Genomic DNA, 18,107 nt, shown 5'->3' with positions numbered 1-18,107 from the left:
ATAATTTTTATGTTTATTAAATTAGTTTTAATTTGTAAACGGGTCACATCGGGTCATATCAGGTCACCACAGGTTGACCCGAAATTGACCTGTTTTCTTTTCGGGTTCATCGGGTTCGACCCGATTCTGACCCGAACTCCCAAAACCTCAACCCAAACCCATTAATTTCGTGTTACGTTCGTGTCGTGTTTTCGGGTCGTGTCAGGAATTGCCACCCCTAGCTATAGGTCTCCCAGCGGGACAAAGCGCCAAAACTGTTGGATAAAGCTCCAAGCTTTTGCTAATGACCTCAGGACCTATTGGATCCAATTGGGAAATTGTGTCCCCAAATTCATATTCCTTATCCTCAATAATCTTCCCATTTTGGGTTTCTTGGAAGTCACTTGGTCTAAAGTCCTATCCTTTACTTCTTCTGTTCCTCGCCTTTATGAAATTAACTCTATTGATCTACTACCCCTTTACAGTTCATAGTCTCCCACGCAACAAAAATTTGTTTCTTCTGAGGTGTCAACTGTCTACAACTGCACACGAGAACTGAAGAAGCAGCAGATAATCATAGACGAACGAGAGGCAATTCCAGGTTTGTCTTCAATTTTTCTTTTAAACTCTGTTCACTCTCATCAGCTCAAACTGTTAGATTAAGCTGTTGTATGTATACCCTTTTGAAGAAAGTTTATCTTTTACGTAATGTAGCCTTTTTTCTTGATCAAATGTATCAGTATAATGCAGTTTATTGTTGCACGGGAGTTTCAAAACAAGAAAAAAGAACAACAAAGAAATTATCTTTTAACATAGTACAGTCTTTAAAGATTTTCGTTAGAAATAACATTAACTCTAAGATTTGATTGTTAAAGGTGTGAATTTTATTTGGCAGAAGTTAATTCTAGTTGTCAAGTCAAATCTTGTATCATATGGGCCTGTATTTGACAATGCTGTTATATTTAAAATCTGGGGTGGGAGATAAAAATTTGGTTTAAAATTGTATGTAACTTGTGAACATCGAATAAAACACTTGAGCACGTTTGTCTTTTGACTGTGTGAAAGTAATTGGAGGGAGATTGGCTTGGATTAGCTTGTTGGATAAGAAAATAAGGAAGAAAGTCATTACTCATCTAAGTCTTTGTTTAATCTTGGTTCAGTGGAATTGTTAAAACTGTTGGCAGTAGTGGACCAAGTATGACCAGACCATCACACCTTTTTTATTTGTGAATGACAAGAATTTGGAAAAAAAAAATAATCAACAACATAAAACATTTGTTTAAAAGTACCATGAGATATTCACCGACTGATGCAAAGTCGGTACCCGTGAAAATTTAGAAAGCATAGCACAGAAAAAGAAAAAAAAATGCTTCCTGTCATCAAAGAGCTTCACAAAGGCAAAAGTTCATTGAGTGTCAAATCTGACATCAGAAAATTGAAATTTAAGTGCTGAAATATGTCATATGAATCTCTCTGGATTAAACGAAGTGCTTATTAGATTGTTGGATTATGGACTTTTAGTTGTAAATGGTGGCAAATTGATCTGTAGGATCAACCTCCGGAAGTTTTGCTGCATACTAGGTTGCTTGTTTAATAAAGGTCCAAAGGGCTACTTCGTGGTCCCTGAAAGCAATATAACAAAAAACTAGTAAAGATTGCCTGACATATCAATTTTGGAATAGCATCTTCTGTTTCCCTGAATGGAAATGCTTTAGCACATGCCAACCATATGTGCAGGATGTATTAACTAATTGCTGTGGCGAGGCTATGTATGATTAAAGCACTACACATTCAATGTTATGGGATTCAAGGATTTTGTGTTAACCAAGTAGTTGTTTGATACAATAGTCTTGTTTTTTTGTGGCGCTTATCTGTATCTCTTGCATTACTTGCCATAGAAGCTGAAGTCACTTTTTTTGAATATGTTGACAATTATATCTGGAATGAATGAGTTAGTGGGAACCTATTCTTTGAATTTCTTTTCTCACTAACTTTAGCCTTTATTATTTAAACCTTTCTTTGTTTCAGCAGTTGCTATCACAACTGTACATCCTTCTCTCAACCATTAACTTTTCCTTAGAAAGAGAAAGAACAGGTATAGAAAGAAGAAATATTTTTATTTTCCAGACAGATATAGATTCAGCATTCATTTAAAGCAAACATAGATATTCTTTTTTTATGTTAAATTGACACAATATGTTGAGTCATAAGTTTGAGCAGAGCTAAAGAACCTATATGAGAAAAATCCAACTTTTTATGGAGGGATAAATCAACATTCTTCCCATTGTTAATCACAATTGTTCCTGTTTGAGACTATATATATATGCACACAAACAATAGTAGGTATCAAGTATCAGGTTTTGAGGGTATTAGTAATCCTTCATCAATACGAAATCCTAACTGATTACCCATCGGTTGTTTAATCAGATTAACCATTGGGTCAAGTCCCCACATCACTTGAGTAAGAAAAAGTAACATGTGCACAAAAAAAAGAATAAAAAATTTGTATTATATTTTTGTTTGTGTGCACATCCGTACGAGTAATGTGCACATACCTGATTTTAATGCACACATAAATGTTAGCATGTGTACAACTATTTGTTGGACAAATTACAGTCCCAAATGGTTAGGCTACTGATTCCAGATTGATTATACTTTTGTATTCCTGAGCAGATTGCAGGTTCATGCTAGAATTGGTTGTGTTCCTAATAGTGATACAATTGCTTTCCTTCTTGCTGGAATGTGTAATGATTTATACCATAATACAGGACTTTTGGAACAGATATGGACCAGAATAGTGTGGAACTGAAGGTTACAGATATTTTTGAACTTTTAAAGACAAGAAAAGTTGTTCTTTCGGGGAAATCAGGGACTGGGAAAACATGGATGGCAAGAAAAGTTGGTCTCCTTGCTGTAAAAAACCAAGATGTTCACTCTACCCTTTGGATTTCTTTGAGTGTTGAGCATGACTAGATGGCTCTTTATGAGCATATTGCTAATCAGCTATCTGTTTTTTCCACTCATATAGAGCTGGAAGATGAGGATATTAACAAGGTAGAGGATATTGTTGGTAAAAAGGAAACCTTGGATGAGTTGAAGGAAAAGGTACGTATGAGACTTTCAGCTGATGGTGCTCCTCAAAAGACTCTTGTAATTTTGGATGACGAAGGAAGCAAAATGAAAGAAGGGGATGGAGACTTAAACAAGGTCCTTCAGTTTATCCAGCAGCACTTGAAAACCATTGCAAATGGAGATGGAGAGCAGAAACTTAAGGTGCTGATAACTTCTACTAACAAAGATGTCAGGCACCAATCTGAGGGAGATAAGAAAGCGTTTGAGATGATGCCTCTGACTCCAGAAATGTCTATTTCTTGGTTAAAGAAAGGAGCTGCGGCAAAAGTATTTGAAATTTCTGGTGCAGAAACTTTGGTTAAAAAATTCATGAATAAAACAGGTTTTACACCTGGTAAAGTAGCCTTGCTGGCAAAACTATTAAGTTACCATCAACAAGATTCCCAAGTGCAGGATCTGGAACATGCTTTGGAAGAAGCATCTGGTGGTGATAATTACATTTACACCCAGTTGCTCTCAAGTGGATATGAAAAGGTGCCAGATGGTGTTTTAGTTGACTTTTCTTGGCAGGGCAGCCATTTTTTTGGGGACCGTGGATCGGTTCACTATGGTGAGTTGATAGCATACTGGATACTGGAAGGATATCTTGGTGTTGTTGATAGTCTTGAGGAGGCTTATAAGGAGGGACACCGTGTTATGATGCAGCTTATGGACTGTCAAATGCTGAAATAAGTGAACGATAACATCCTCCTCATGGTGAGAGGAACAGTAAATGTTAATGCTTATCATCGTCAAGGATATGGCGGAACAGCTAATTTGGGGTTGGCTAATGTGCTTGTGCATAATAATGATTGGCATGGTATTGGAAATGTCACAGAGATAGACAGTATGATCAGAACACTTGGCAGTCATAGAAAGGTGCAGCAATTAATAACACTTTTACTAGATGAGACCTGTCTCAGCAGGGAAGACCCGAATAACCTCTTAGATTCCAATAGGGATCTGCAAATTCTAGGTCTTTTTAGTCTCAGAATAGTATCATTGCCTCAATCCTTTTCCTACTTGAAAAAACTGAATGTCCTTATGCTCAGGGACTGTGAGTTCTTAGAAGAGATTGATGACATTAGAGAATTATTGACATTAACTGTACTTGAAGTATCTGGTTCTTGCTTGATAAAAAGTATACCGGAAAACTTTTTTCAACAACTGACCCGACTTTGTAGCCTCCACTTCTCTGATCTTCAGATTGAAGTCTTGCCTAAATCTTTTTATGACCTTACAAAACTCCGTTGGTTCATTCTGAAAGGATGTTCTCATTTAACAAAGTTGCAGAGTTTGAGAAAGTGTGAAGAACTTATGGTGGTTGATCTTTCAGGTGCTGCCCTCTTGCCAGTTTTTCCTGAAAAGAACTTGAGACATTTGCCGAAGCTTAAAACATTAAACCTTTCAAAAACCACTATCAAATATTTACCTATTTTTCATGAGACTGGGGAGCTTACTCATCTCTCAGTGAGTGGTTGTCGCAACTTGAAGAGACTTCCCAGCATTCAGTCTCTAACCAATCTGCAAGTTCTTGATCTTTCATGGTCAGCCATAAAGGAGTTCCAAGACAAGTCACTACACAATAATAGCAATCTCAAGGTTCTTGACTTATCTGGTATTGGCATTCCTTCAGATTTGTTACCTTCTAATATCAGTAAACCTTGTGAGTTTTATTTGAGAAGCTGTTCAAAGATAGAATATATAAACATTGCTGAATCTCCCAAAGATCTAGAGGTGCTTGACATTTCGGGTGCCTCTAATCTTGTCAAAATTGAAGAAAAGTTCTTTGAATCTTTAGTAAATGTTCGAGTTCTCAACTTGTCGGAGACAAAAGTCAAAGATCTGCCAGCCCTTGCTGCTCTCCAGAACCTTCGTCGGCTGTTACTTTCTGGTTGTTTGCATCTAGAGAAGCTGCCAAGCTTGACTTCAAGCAAACTGGAAGAAATTGATCTATCTGACTGCAAGGCTTTGACCATGATAGAAGATGAATTTTTTAAGCATCTACATCGCCTTAGGCGGCTTGTCCTCTCCAAATCTAAGATTACACGGCTTCCAGATCTCAACTCCTTATTAAACCTTGAGGAGTTAAATTTGAGTGGTGTTAAATCATTCAAGAAAGTTGATTTCATTGAGCATATGAGTAAACTTCAGGATCTCAACCTATCGGAGACCTTGCTTGAACAGCTACCCACCTTATCAAGTCTCAAAAGCCTTAAACATCTGTCTTTAAGGGGCTGTGGACATCTGGAGTCTATTCCACCCTTAGAAGCACTTCACAGGCTTGAGACTCTTGATCTTTCTCAAACAGCAGTAAGGCATCTGCCATCCTTGGGAAATTTGAGCAACCTTCATATTCTCTTGCTTAGTGACTGTTCAAACTTGGAAGACTTTAAAAAGAACAAGATGCTTGACATGTCTGGAGCGGAAAATCTTCCTTGTGGAATCTCAAGATTGACTCAGCTGGAACATATTGCTTTACCTAGTACAAAGAAAAATAATGAGGCAGCTGAAAGCAACAAGGTGATTAGCTGGCAGCAAAATCCGGGTGAATCACATTGGTTCTTATCCATTGTGGATGGAATTGAACCAAATATTGGCAGATCTTTAATGTTTCGTGATGGTTCACTATTTCTTGAATTTCTGCAGAGCAATCCTTCTCTATTGGACGCAAACTCAAATCATTTCCATCTCTCTATTCATCCTATTGAGGTGCACGATGGAGCAGGAGACTTGCTCTTCAAAAAAGATGAATTGATTTTCAGAGATGTCTATCTGTTATCTAGGCATTACTCTAGATCACAAGGGCGATTAATGGAGATTCATCACCTCAACACTTTTCCCAAGGGTGCCGAGGCTGTTCTTGGTAATGCTGAGTATGTATTCTTGTTTGATAATTTGTTTTTGAAATCATTATCTGATCTGGGTGCTAGAAACATCAAGATGATGAAAGGCTGTTGGATTGAGGGATGTCAAAATATGGGGTCTGTAATCGGGATGGATGACTCAGTGGAGAGTTCTGAACTGGGGAATGCACTTGAAATTTTATGGATTTCAAATGCTTTCAGTTTAAGGAGAGTATACAGCATGGTTCAAAGTCGCGGTCGCGGCCTAGACCGTTCCACATCGGTCTTTGCATATCGGTCACGGTCTCAGCAAGACGCGATTTTTGAAATATTTAATATTCTAAAAATTGTAAAAAAATGATAAACAAAATAATTAAAAAATTAGTAAAAATAATAAAAATTCGAGTTGACTCGGGATGACTCGGAGTGATTCGGCCGTTTCAACCCTTCACGGTGACATCTTGGTGAGTTGAGTATCTCGGTATCGTTTCGTCACGGTATCGTATCGGCGAAGGCCGAGACGGTGATGACTCGGCCGAGTCTTCGAACCATGGTATACAGTGAGAACCTGCAGAATCTGAAGTGCTTGTATCTAGATTGTTGCCCAAAGCTCTCAAGGGTTTTCTCTTCATCCCACTTGCTGCAAAAGCTTGAAATTCTTCATGTCAAATTTTATGAGAATCTGGAGACTCTGTTTAAAGATGATGTAGAAGAGCAAAAACTGCCTAATTTGCGAACATTGCGTTTATGGGAACTACCAGCACTGAAATGCATTGGGTGCATAATGCCGTCTCTACAGCTTTTAGAAGTAGGCGAGTGTCCCATGCTTGGACATGTATTAACTTCAGGTCTTGTGCCAGAAAAACTCGAGGTCCTTAAAGTCAAAAATTGTCATGCATTGGACAAAATTCTTGAAGGAGTCGCATCAGACTACAACAAATTGCCTCAGTTAGGTGAAGTTCACCTACAGGGATTACCAAAGCTTACAAGCATCGGGATTGAAGCACCCTTGTTGAGATCTTTAGAAGTTCGGGATTGTTCCTTGCTTATACATGTTATTTCTTCAACCCATAAGCCAGAAAACCTGGAGGTCCTCAAAGTCAGATTCTGTGACAACTTGGAAACTTTGTTTGCAGGCACATCTGAGGATTGCGGATTGCCAAGCTTAGATACAGTTCAGCTGTGGGGTTTACCCAAGCTGGTTAGCATTGGCACTACATTGCCACCTCTGCGGAAGTCCATTATCAGGGACTGCCCCAAACTAACTATTCCTATGTCATGATTGACCAGATCTTTGAATGCACTTCAGGATCTATATGCCATGATTTCCTTGAAGAGATGTTGATGCACTGTCTAGGAAGTGCTAAAGGATATGTCAACTGGACTGGGAACGGTTGAGGGATGTATTCTTAGCATGTAGAAATTATTCGGTCTGAATTTCACTGTTAATAGCTTAGAATGAGACAAATTTCCATTGTACATTTTTGGGATAATATTATCTGGCCTACATCTTGAAAGACATTGTCATTTTTCATGCAAGTGGATTGATTTTGTAGCTATCCTTCTCATTGCTTGGTTTGATGATAAATACCTTACCAGACCATTTCCCTAGCAGGTTACGGATATGACATGGTTTATCTTGAAGGTTATCAGTTAAAAGTGGTTAGAATATTTACCTTACCAGGAAGAGTAAATAATCTCTTGATTAAAAGCACCAAGCCCCTTAACATTTGCTGTGATTTGCACTTTCCGCAAAGTATATATTCGTTGCTGAATGTTTTTCCTATTCCGTGTGCATGCTGGACATATGGAAGAGAACCTCAATAGATAGAATCCATTTCCTCCTTTTAGTTGTTCTCATTCCCCTTCTGATCTTTCTTCTCTCCTCTCACCACCAGTCTTCACTCCTGTCACTGGCTCCCCTGCTCTCTGCTTCCGCTCCTTCCCCTGATTTAACCTTGTTCCCATACCTAAATCTGCCGCCCCCGCCCCTTCCATGCAGAAAAACAACTACTTTTGTTTTGGACACAAGGGCAATTGTCACAGCGCATGGTGTCATTTCTTAACGGTTTCTCTCTTACTGCTCTCTAGTAATACAGTTACAGGAATCAAGACATAAAACACAGCCTGCTGCATTGATTGCACTAATTTTAGCTCCAGAACCTTAAGATCTATCTATCATCAGACCAAGATTAGTACAGCTGCTGAACCAATTTAAAATCAACAGTACAAGGAATGATTATGAAAAAAATTGATGTCAAGCTTTCAAACTCTGCACACAATGATGTGGCACAGCTATTTGGCCGACAAAATGAACGCCGTTCAAAGAAAAGACAGCAACAAGACTATGTCATCTCTTTAAACGAATTAAGACAACAGCAATACGCGGAAATCAAGGAGTCCAAAAATATGAGCTATTTTTCTTCTAACTAGGAATTCAAAACTTTATTTGATGTTGAAAAATGAACCCCATGAAGCTGCTTTTGTATATGCTTTAATTGTTGTATCCTGGTTTTGAAGTGCTGCAATCTCTTCATCTATCTGATCATCTGCTTTTCTAATGATAAGTCTGTTTAAAGCAATAAATATATCCTTTACGATCTCTTCATCTGCTGCACCAACTTTTCCTTCATTCTCCTCTCCGTAGGAAATTGCAAGTGCAGACTCCTTTTCCATGTAATGCATAATCTGAGTGACACCAAATATTGCAAATCAAGAATGACGAAGTCATGAAACCGTAGACAAGTCTTGAAGGTCAGAAGTTTTTTTTTTTTTTTTAATTTTAAGTATGATATATGATATACGTAGCTCAGAGATCACGCAATGAACATGAGAAACAAAATGATCCTTGCAATAGTAAGTAGGATCATCAAGGGCTCTTCTTTTTTCACGAGCATTGCTGTAGAACTCACCATCACTATCTTCATCAGATAAGTCTTTGATTGGGAGTACGGGTGAGTGGATAACGATGGCAGTCATGTTTGATGATTTCAGGTAAAGGATAACATTCCAGATGAAGACCAAATCTACAATCCAAGCACTGGAAGAAATGCTTCTTGCATGGCGCAACTGTTGCACCTTAAATTACCAAGGTTGGTCTCCAACAAAGCAAGAGGATGCTGCTGAATTTTAGACCCATCATATGTGGCTTTGTAGAAGCACATTGAGGATCTAAGTAGAAATCACATTTGGAGGGTACGCAAGTGAAAATGCAATTCGTCTTTTTGCATCCACGGCATTTCAAACGACTGTTCAGGTCCAAGTTATCGACGAGTTTAACATGGCGGAGTGGGCCACAAGGGTGTGCGATCTCAGGAAGCAATTCTATGCAGGATTTGCCCAGTAAAATACCAGATTCTGTGCAAACGAAAATGGTATGTTTGATGGGTGAGTTGCACCCTGAGCAATTGCTATTGATTTGCTTTGTGACACTGCATTGGGTCAGCGGGTGGGACAGGCAGAGGGGTTGCTCCTGGAGCTCTCGATGAGATTTGGAATCTGAGAAGATGGGCATCAAGAAGGCACATTGTAGGCCTAGAACAAAGTTGCACTGCTGACATATGTAGAATGCTTCACGGAAATTCGGCCCAGAGAAAGCACTGCATGATGGCGTTTTTACTGGGAATTTGGAGCTGGGGAAAAGGGCTAGAGGGTGTTCAAAGTGAAACTCATATCTGATTTCTAATGGCAGAGAGCACTCTTCATGCGATATGTTTCTGCAATGAATCAAGACAGACAGTCCCATAGATGTGACTATGGCAAAAAGAGCAGCGAAAATCGACCACAAATGGTGCTTCAAATATGAATAGGGGATGCCGGTGGTTGTTTTCAGGGGCATGAACTTCCAATTTCTTGGTAGGCTTCAAGTTAATGCAAAGAAGGTCTATGCTGAACTTACAGATTGCACAATGGTACACAAAATTTGAACCATTGGATTCACATAAATGGCACTGGAACTTCTGAGGAGCACCGGATTCCACTTCGTAAAGCGAAAGAGGATCCTCAGAGTGACAGGAATGGTTCCACTCTTGAGGCAATTGAAATTGAGCACAAATTTCATGAAGGAAAAACCCACTCTCTTTACAACCGTATATAGCATCTCTTTCATCTTCTTTTTGGTAAAATGAGACTGCCTCTACTTCGAAAGGCTTTCTGTGGCAGAAATGACGCGAGCAAGAATTCCATGGTCCTATACTTGAATCTTTATACATCTCCATTCGATAATGATGCTTGAGATGGGCTACAAATTCCATTACTTCTCCTCGGATGATTTTAGTCTGGGGAAAAAAATGAAGAAAAATCAGTATACTGATCTGGGTATTTATGATATCAGTTATGGGCTATACAGCTTTTTCAAGTCTTCAAGTACTGTTTGGATTATGCATTTGGTCCAATGGCGTCAAGAAACAATCTCTGTCGAGTGGCTCAATTTGAACGTAAGTTACAGTTACATACGCGTAATGGCTAACTTTCTTGGTTCTGTCCCTTTCCCATGAGGTTCATTAGACAGGCTTTGATCAACTACATTGTGACTCACAATTTGTGAGGGTTTTCGGTTGTTTCCTTCTTTGGCTGCCGGTGACATTTCCCCCGAAAACAGCCTGGATTAGCTGCTACCCAGTTGCTCGTACTGATGGTTTACTAATAAGTTCAACTGTATATAGTGTCAATCAACTGGTAGTAGAAAACTGCATACTTGAACAAGCAAGACCATTATAACTTAATAAGAGAAATTTTTTACCATTGTGGATGGAATGAACCGATTTCCGAGTTCCTTCAGTTCTTCTATCTTGGTACGTAGAGCAGCCATCTCTTCTTCTATCTCGCAACAACTCCTCTTGTTCATAATTCATTACAGTTATAACATTTTTCTTGATCACTTCCTCTTAAGCAGCAACTTTTTCACTGGTTTCGTTAGTTGGAAAATCAGCAGAGGGAGTTTGTCCACTATCGTCTGGACAGGTAACATCACCTATAAAATGGTTTACTGGTCTGCCCAATCCTGTCTTGCCATCTTCATTTGCTGCACCAGAAGAATCTCTCCAAGCCATGCAAGATATGAGAATGAAAAAACTGCAAAATGAAACTTTTGTCCTATAGAAACAAGGAGATCCAAGGGACAGAAAGGCGAACAATGGTGGCTGCATATCTAATATTCAAGTCCAACAGCCAACATCCGCAGAGCCTGAGGTGGGCACGAACTCGGTCAAGCACTTAGTTGATGAGAAAATCTGTTAAACAATCTTGCAAGTCTTGCACAGCCCCAAGCTATTTCGCATAGTTCCCTTTGTCATTCCCTCTGTTTAATGTGCAACACGTCCAATAGCTGAACTAAGTGCAACTTCTTCCCAACTTAAAATTGAAACAATAATTAGATTGAACAAAAAGTAATGGTTTTTTTTTTCTTTCTAACAAAGATGAGTTACTTTAAGCACTAAGACGGAAGTGACTACAGTTCCTTGCCACTTGCTATTTTACACTCAAACAAATTGATTCAGATGATATGGTAACTAGTACAGTTAGATTTTATACAATTACCACAAACAACAAGGCCCAAGATGAAACCAATAAATGGGAAGGTGAAGAAAAATACAAGTCAAAGAGCCTCCTTTGTTAGCCTCACTGGCTTTTCCTTCAAAAATGCTACATCACTGTTTGTAACCGTCAGTAGATGATGATCTAGCTCCTCTTCTTCAACATCTGCTGAAACTGATGATCCTACAGAATCTGTCCCATCATCTGCAGAGAATAAAAGAGATAAAAAGTACTGTTAATTGCATAAGAAAAATGATTGGAGTATGGAAAGCATAGTAGAATCATTTTTAATGTTTTCCCCATATGTTTACTTAATAAAGGACATCATTTCTTCTATTTTGATGCTTTAGGTTAAACTTAATCATAGATGTTGCTATGTTCATATATATAATAGATGCACAAGGCAGTTGTTTGGCTCAAGAATTGAGGTTTGAACAGACTTGGATTCATATTTGCTCATTATTTTCTTAAGACAAGCTTCATCCAATCTTTAGGCTTGTTAAGTAATAAAGCTGAAAATGAAGCCGCCAAAAGCTTGGGCCACCAAATTCATGAGCTTACTTGTATCAAAAGAAGCCCTCATCATTTTCAAATTAAGACTCCTATATAGCATCAATTATTGTGCGAGACTCAATGCTGGACATACAAACCAATTGCGTCGATAGGAAGAACCATGAAATAGTTGGGAAAAAAGGGAAAATAAACACTATGGACAGTTTCCATGCAAGAATATTAAAGTTCAATAATTTAAACTTCTGCACTGCTGACTGCTACAGGTGGGTATTTACTATGACCAACTGACAAACTCTTGAAAGCAAACTTCTTTCTAAACTTGATCCGATGAAGAAGACATGCTAGACCACACTATAAAAAAGGTCAAATTATTAATTTGAAATTTGAAGTAAAAAACACTCCTTTAAAGTGTGCAGGTTCTTTTAGGACTTCATCATTTGAATCAAGATAATACAGGGGATCATTTCATCCTTCTTTCACCAGAAACAGAAAACCAAACACCAATAGAACTTGCCTGAATATGCTTGATGATCAGGGAGTCTTACTGCTTGAATCTGAATGTTCTCTGGTAGCAGACAATTGAAGAAAGAACCTGAAATTTTAAGGAAGAATACTTGTGAGGCTCAGATAACAATCTAAAATGTAGACCACCAAAAATCAGTCATCTTGCTAAAGCCTGAAAGCATCAGTATGTAGAACTGGATTCTATTCAAATACCACTGGTATAGAAGAACCCCAACATTCAAAGAAAAGCATTGAAAAATATCACCACCAATCGGTGCTGAAGCCCAGTGGCAAGAGATCTCATTCTACTTTTCTAGATGTAATAATGTACTGTTCATTCTCTGTAGGGTGCAGACATATCCAAAGAGATTTATTCCATTGTTTGTCTTTCTGCTGCCATAATCCCATGTACAACATGAGAAAAACCATTGGCTAAAAAGCAAACTAGAGAATCCTGACTCCAGAATCTCTCCTTTCTGTGATGATTCATTCACAGAAAAAACAACAGGAAGAAAATAAACAGCTTATTCTACTATATTTCACACGAAAGGTACACCTGAGTAATGAGAACAAGATCAAATGTTGAACTAAATAATTTATACCAAGTAATTGTATCTAGCTGACGTACATATGAAGTGTGCTTCCTAAACAAAAGTCAGATTGTGAAACCATTTTTTTCCCCAAAAAAAGGATGATTGAGGTATCTCAGTTAATTGACTAATAAATAAAATCACAGATTATAACAAAATTAACAGCTCCAGATTGTCTAGGCCACCTTGAGAATAAAATTGCATTTAATTCTCCCTGACTACCTTAAACTTCATCTCTACTCACATCCTTAAAACTACAAATAAACTCCTTGTGTCCTTACCTAAATGTGCTAGTCGGTTCACCCATCCAGGAATTCGCTTTCCTGTGAGACACACGCTAACATCATCGGTGAAATGATTGCAATTCTTGGCAATCAGATGATAGTTGTCTCCATGATATTTGCTAGAAAGATGCTCCATGAATGACTGAATTTCTGAACGAGTCATGTCGGTGCTACCCAAAAGGACTGACCGCCTAAAAACAAAACCAGGGCAATTTTTGGGTTCAACTTCAAACACCCCACTTGTTGGATACTCATGTGCTCCATACCCATACTCTAAACCATGTACTGCAGTCAAACAGAAGCAAAGATTACTACTAAAGTTATAATTTTACAAACCAAAACGACATAGAACATAACCATGTTATGCTAACACATACAGCCAGAACCATTGAACTAATGGACTAAGTCAAAATAAAGGCTCAACATGTCTAATAGCAAGTGATAACAATTAACTGCACAGATCTTGTCAGAATCACATCTATGAGACTTCTTTCAACACATCTATTATTGGATTACATGCAGCCCTTTAGAACCAATGTACTCAGTCATGATTGAAATGCAAAACAGATCCAAGAAATTAGTGAAGTCGTAGATCATCACTCCCAATATAGTCCAAAGTTGCAACAACTATCACCAAAGAGCCATAATTGCACTCCATGTTTTAAGTTACCATCTATATGTCAATATGCCATGTATGACTCAAAACTATAACTTCCAGGAACTACTGAGGATCTGAGTAACAAGTAGCTAAGCATTTATGTCAAAGTTTAATGTTCTTTAAACATTGCCAAGATTAAGGCTAGTATAAATATATGAATCATCATACTGAATTGCATCACCAATATATAACGACAGTAAACAAAGATGAACATCTGAAGATTGATTGAAACATGAGAACCAAGATTAGCATTTTGGCATCGAAAACTTATTCTTACTCAAGATATTACATCATCATTTAGCAGAGAAAGATTTTATAAGATCAATGTACATTTCCAACAACAGATACATAAAGAGCAAAATGGAATAGAAGGTATTGCCGCCTCTTTTTTCACGATACAAAACAGTCAACTCATAGTGAATTAAATTCACAGGTAAGGAAAATTTTTTTAAGCTCCCCACAGAGTGGAGGTTCCTAAGGTGAATTAAGCTTTTCGATGCATTCAGATGCTAAAGTGATGCAAATAAGGCTGCATGTCTGAGAGAAAATATGTGTGAATTAGTACTATTGTGCATACATCTTACATAAATCTATTAAGTGACGACTTGAAAGAGAGATTCTTTCTTCTTGTCAGTGAAAATGATTTTTGTTCATTATTGACTGGAAACAGTGTAAGATTCTAGGCACAAGCTTAAATAAATTGTGTTGTTACAACTGACTATGGTGGGAACAAGCATAAATGATTATGTGAATAAAACAAACTTAATGGTTTTCAGTATCACTGGAGCTCCTCTGTGGAGAAATTTAATATATCCTGCTTACCTAGTTCCACACTCAAAATACCTAAACTGGGTAAAATCTGAAATTATTAGCCCAAAAAGAAATAAATATATCACATAAAATACGTTCCTAGCTGACACTTTATTAAGTTTCCAAGTCAATATAGTTACTCCAGATAAGAGAGATTTCTTAGCATGACACAACAGAGAAAGGTAGCAGCACACAGGGCAATGAACTACAAGAGATTAGAGATTGGCCAGCAATTGGGCAACCAAAAAGTTTTCAGCTTTATGTATAGCTAGAAAAGAAAGACTGGCACAAACCCATGGCCTATGGACATGACTTGCAAACTATCCATGATCTGCTTCATAGCTCAAATCCCGTAGCTTTGCTAGTATTTGACAAGTTGGTATAAAGAGTCCCCAATGAATAACCTTGAATACAAGTTATTTCCAACAACTTGTTAGACAAAAGAAGCATTCCCCAAAACGAGTTCTGATGTAAATATCAGCTGGCAGCCCATGCTTGAAAGAGTCATTTGCAATTATGGACATGGGAGCTGAGTCAGGCTGATGTAAATATCACCTCAATCTGGGTTTGCAAAATTGTTATAACAGTTGCCATGTTGGTAATCATGCCAGACAGGGCAGGAAGCTTCAACCATGTATGGTATATTATTATGGCCTTAAAATGTTTATCCACAACTATTTTAATATACTGCAATGCCTGAAAACTTGTGAGAAGCAATGCAGAGGAGCAAACGGTGCACATCTATATAAACAACAACAAAAACAACATTACACTCAACAAAAACAGTCACACCCTCAAAACTCCTAAAAACAACTAGAGGACAATCAGGTAACATCATGCTAGACAAACAACTGAAATTTAAGAAACAACTTTCTAAAAGGAATAAAGATTCAAACTTTATCACAAACAATCTCCAAACACATTACGATTCATTAGATATAAGCATAAAAAAGTATAGTAAACTAGTAAACCATTACAAAAGGAAAGAAAGATTGGAGCTTTTTTTAATACCTTCAATGCCGGAATGAAAAATCCCAAGCCCGAACCAGTAGAGATAGTCGTTTATATTTGTGAGGTCATATACATTTAAATACAAAGAGACCCGATTTCTCTCTCCATTACTATTCCGATCCTTTGATGAACTCGAACTCGAGCTCAATGGAAACAACCGCATTTTTTTTTACCAACAACCCTCGTTCTCCAACTATGACTCTACAAGGCAAACCTCAGCTTCCGCCGGACAACGAAAACAACGACAACCCTTTAATACTGATCCAAAATAGAACCGAATAACATAAAAAAACCAGTCAGTCGGATTAGCTAATACGGCATAAACATTTAACTTCAATATCATACAAGGCAAAATTCAAGATTTTAGCCAGGACCCTCAAAAACAAAGCTGAATACAGTCATAAAAGAGATTAATTTGGGTTCAGAAATAAGTAGCAGGGGATCTATAAGGTGGGATGCTTTAACTACACTATATCAAACACAAATAGTAAATAACAATTCAGTACATCATAAGTAATCTTGCAAACAGGTAATTATGTAAAAGAAAGAAAACTTACTCTGAGACTATGTGTAAAGTTTGAAATTTTGCTGAAGTGATTCAGGAAGGAGACAGTTGGGGCGGTGTGTTTCTTCGGATCAGAGAGAGAAGAGGAGGAGTGGCAGAGAGGGAAGAATTCATTAATTGGTGGGAATTTCCGACAGTGGAAGACGTTTTATTTCATCTGTCCGATTTTCAAGACAAAGTAAGAAGATGTCTTTTATGGACTGATTTTTTTTATTACCCCGACCCAAACGTCTTGAATCTTGATACTGATAGAGGAAGGTGTAGCACTAATTGTTTATTACTGTGGTTAATCATAGTTTAAGACACATGAATTTTTTCAGACCTATTAGGAGAACTCGCAATTCCTAAACTAAGGTTCGTAATTTGTAGACTTATCTTCTTACTTTTTGGATGGGGTTGATATCGAATTACTTTTATTAGTATTAGTATTACTCAAGAAGACTCTAAATCCAGGATTTTCAAAATTACTTGATAAATGTCCCTAATATTTTAGCTTTGTAGATAAAACAATTGGATAAGTTAAAATCTTAATTGAACAGAGTATATTGGTTTTGCCGCAGGTGCAGGATATTAAATATTCTCGGTCAAGAAGACAGTCCAAGGTGAAGGTTTGTGGAAAATGATTAAGAGCCAGGTGCTGCCAAAAACGGGTAATTGTCCATTGGTTTCTTATCCTCTCTGTATCGAACTAGGAGGCTGGAAAACCCTTGCTACGCACTGCTTTGTACATATTTTAAGTGCTCATGATTACGTGTGATTATGTTAATATTTATTTATTAAATAGCAAGTGAATATTTTCAAGAATAGTTAACTTGAAGGTTAATATTTTTATAAAATGTACTGATATTTAATAGAATTGTGTTTAAATAACATGGAAAATTATACTAATTTATTTGCCGTAATAGTGAATGTACTATATTTGTTAATAAGATTTGACCAATTATATCTGAGTAATTGGGATATCAATGTCAAAGACAATTATTTAGCATATGGATGGAAAAAAATGACAAAATTTTATGTAATTAAAGTAGGGTATACTATTGTATTTACTCACTATATATTCAACAAATATAGGATTTTAGCAATGAATCAATGAATTTTCTTGAAACAATTACAATCATTTTTCACATTATAAATAAATAACTTCCACATAATAGACAAATGAATTACACAAAAAGTCAATAAAGCAACAACCACTAAAAGTACAGACACCTGTTCATCAACAGGACTTGACATATAATTATCACTAGGAGGTTATTGGCTGTGCTAAGCACAGCCTAGGCCCCTATAATCTGTTATCATATCCAAACTTTTTGCATGTTTGAAGAGGGTTGTTGACCTGCTGGGTTTGGTAGCATAGGCGGCGGCTGGAATTGGATTTGCTGAGGATAAATGTGCCGAATTTGTGCTCAGAAGAGCCGTGTGGTAGAGAGAAAGGAGGAAAAGGGTTCAACGGCAATTTGGGAAAGAAACAGTGCAATGGCAAAGAAAGGAAAAGAAATAGAAGGCTTGAAGAGGGGTGTTGACCTGCTAGGTTTGGTAGCAAAATCTCCTTTTCTCCGTTTCTTCCACTCAGATAGCCGAATATGAACCTGCAAAAAATGCTACTGTTCTACCAATTTTCTGAACAAAGCATTGTACTTTCTCTCGGTTAGAACCACAAAAACCCTCCACATCCACGTGATTGCACTTGACCCAAGA

At 37.6% G+C, this 18,107-nt stretch overlaps 3 protein-coding genes across 5 annotated transcripts; 1 reads left to right on the top strand and 2 right to left on the bottom strand.

Annotated features, from left to right (window-relative positions):
* Positions 1-271: 271 nt before the first annotated feature.
* On the top strand, positions 272-7,457 carry LOC113704316 (putative disease resistance protein At4g19050). 2 transcript variants are annotated; one of them, XM_072061693.1, is made up of 2 exons: positions 272-580; positions 2,762-7,457. In XM_072061693.1, exon 2 carries the CDS (start codon positions 3,805-3,807, stop codon positions 6,295-6,297), a length of 2,493 nt encoding a protein of 830 aa, XP_071917794.1. In that variant the 5' UTR covers positions 272-580; positions 2,762-3,804; the 3' UTR covers positions 6,298-7,457. The 2 variants fall into 2 exon arrangements, with proteins under 2 accessions (XP_071917794.1, XP_071917793.1); XM_072061692.1 differs by having other exon boundaries at positions 2,748-7,457.
* A 2,180-nt stretch (positions 7,458-9,637) lies between these two features.
* On the bottom strand, positions 9,638-10,189 carry LOC113704345 (protein VACUOLELESS GAMETOPHYTES). The gene has a single exon (XM_072061159.1). It carries the CDS (start codon positions 10,187-10,189, stop codon positions 9,638-9,640), a length of 552 nt encoding a protein of 183 aa, XP_071917260.1.
* On the bottom strand, positions 9,846-16,881 carry LOC113704346 (deSI-like protein At4g17486). Of its 2 annotated transcripts, none has more exons than XM_072061643.1 (6): positions 16,399-16,881; positions 15,842-16,099; positions 13,360-13,647; positions 12,499-12,576; positions 11,530-11,675; positions 9,846-11,288 (listed from the first exon to the last, which is right to left on the bottom strand). In XM_072061643.1, exons 2-5 carry the CDS (start codon positions 16,002-16,004, stop codon positions 11,533-11,535), a joined length of 672 nt encoding a protein of 223 aa, XP_071917744.1. In that variant the 5' UTR covers positions 16,005-16,099; positions 16,399-16,881; the 3' UTR covers positions 9,846-11,288; positions 11,530-11,532. The 2 variants fall into 2 exon arrangements, with proteins under 2 accessions (XP_071917744.1, XP_027081999.1); XM_027226198.2 differs by having other exon boundaries at positions 9,846-11,235; positions 16,399-16,879.
* Between the last annotated feature and the right edge of the window lie 1,226 nt (positions 16,882-18,107).

This window comes from Coffea arabica, chromosome 8e (genome assembly GCF_036785885.1).
Source record: "Coffea arabica cultivar ET-39 chromosome 8e, Coffea Arabica ET-39 HiFi, whole genome shotgun sequence".
Lineage (NCBI taxonomy): Eukaryota > Viridiplantae > Streptophyta > Magnoliopsida > Gentianales > Rubiaceae > Coffea > Coffea arabica.
This window is presented reverse-complemented; position numbering and strand designations above follow the sequence as displayed.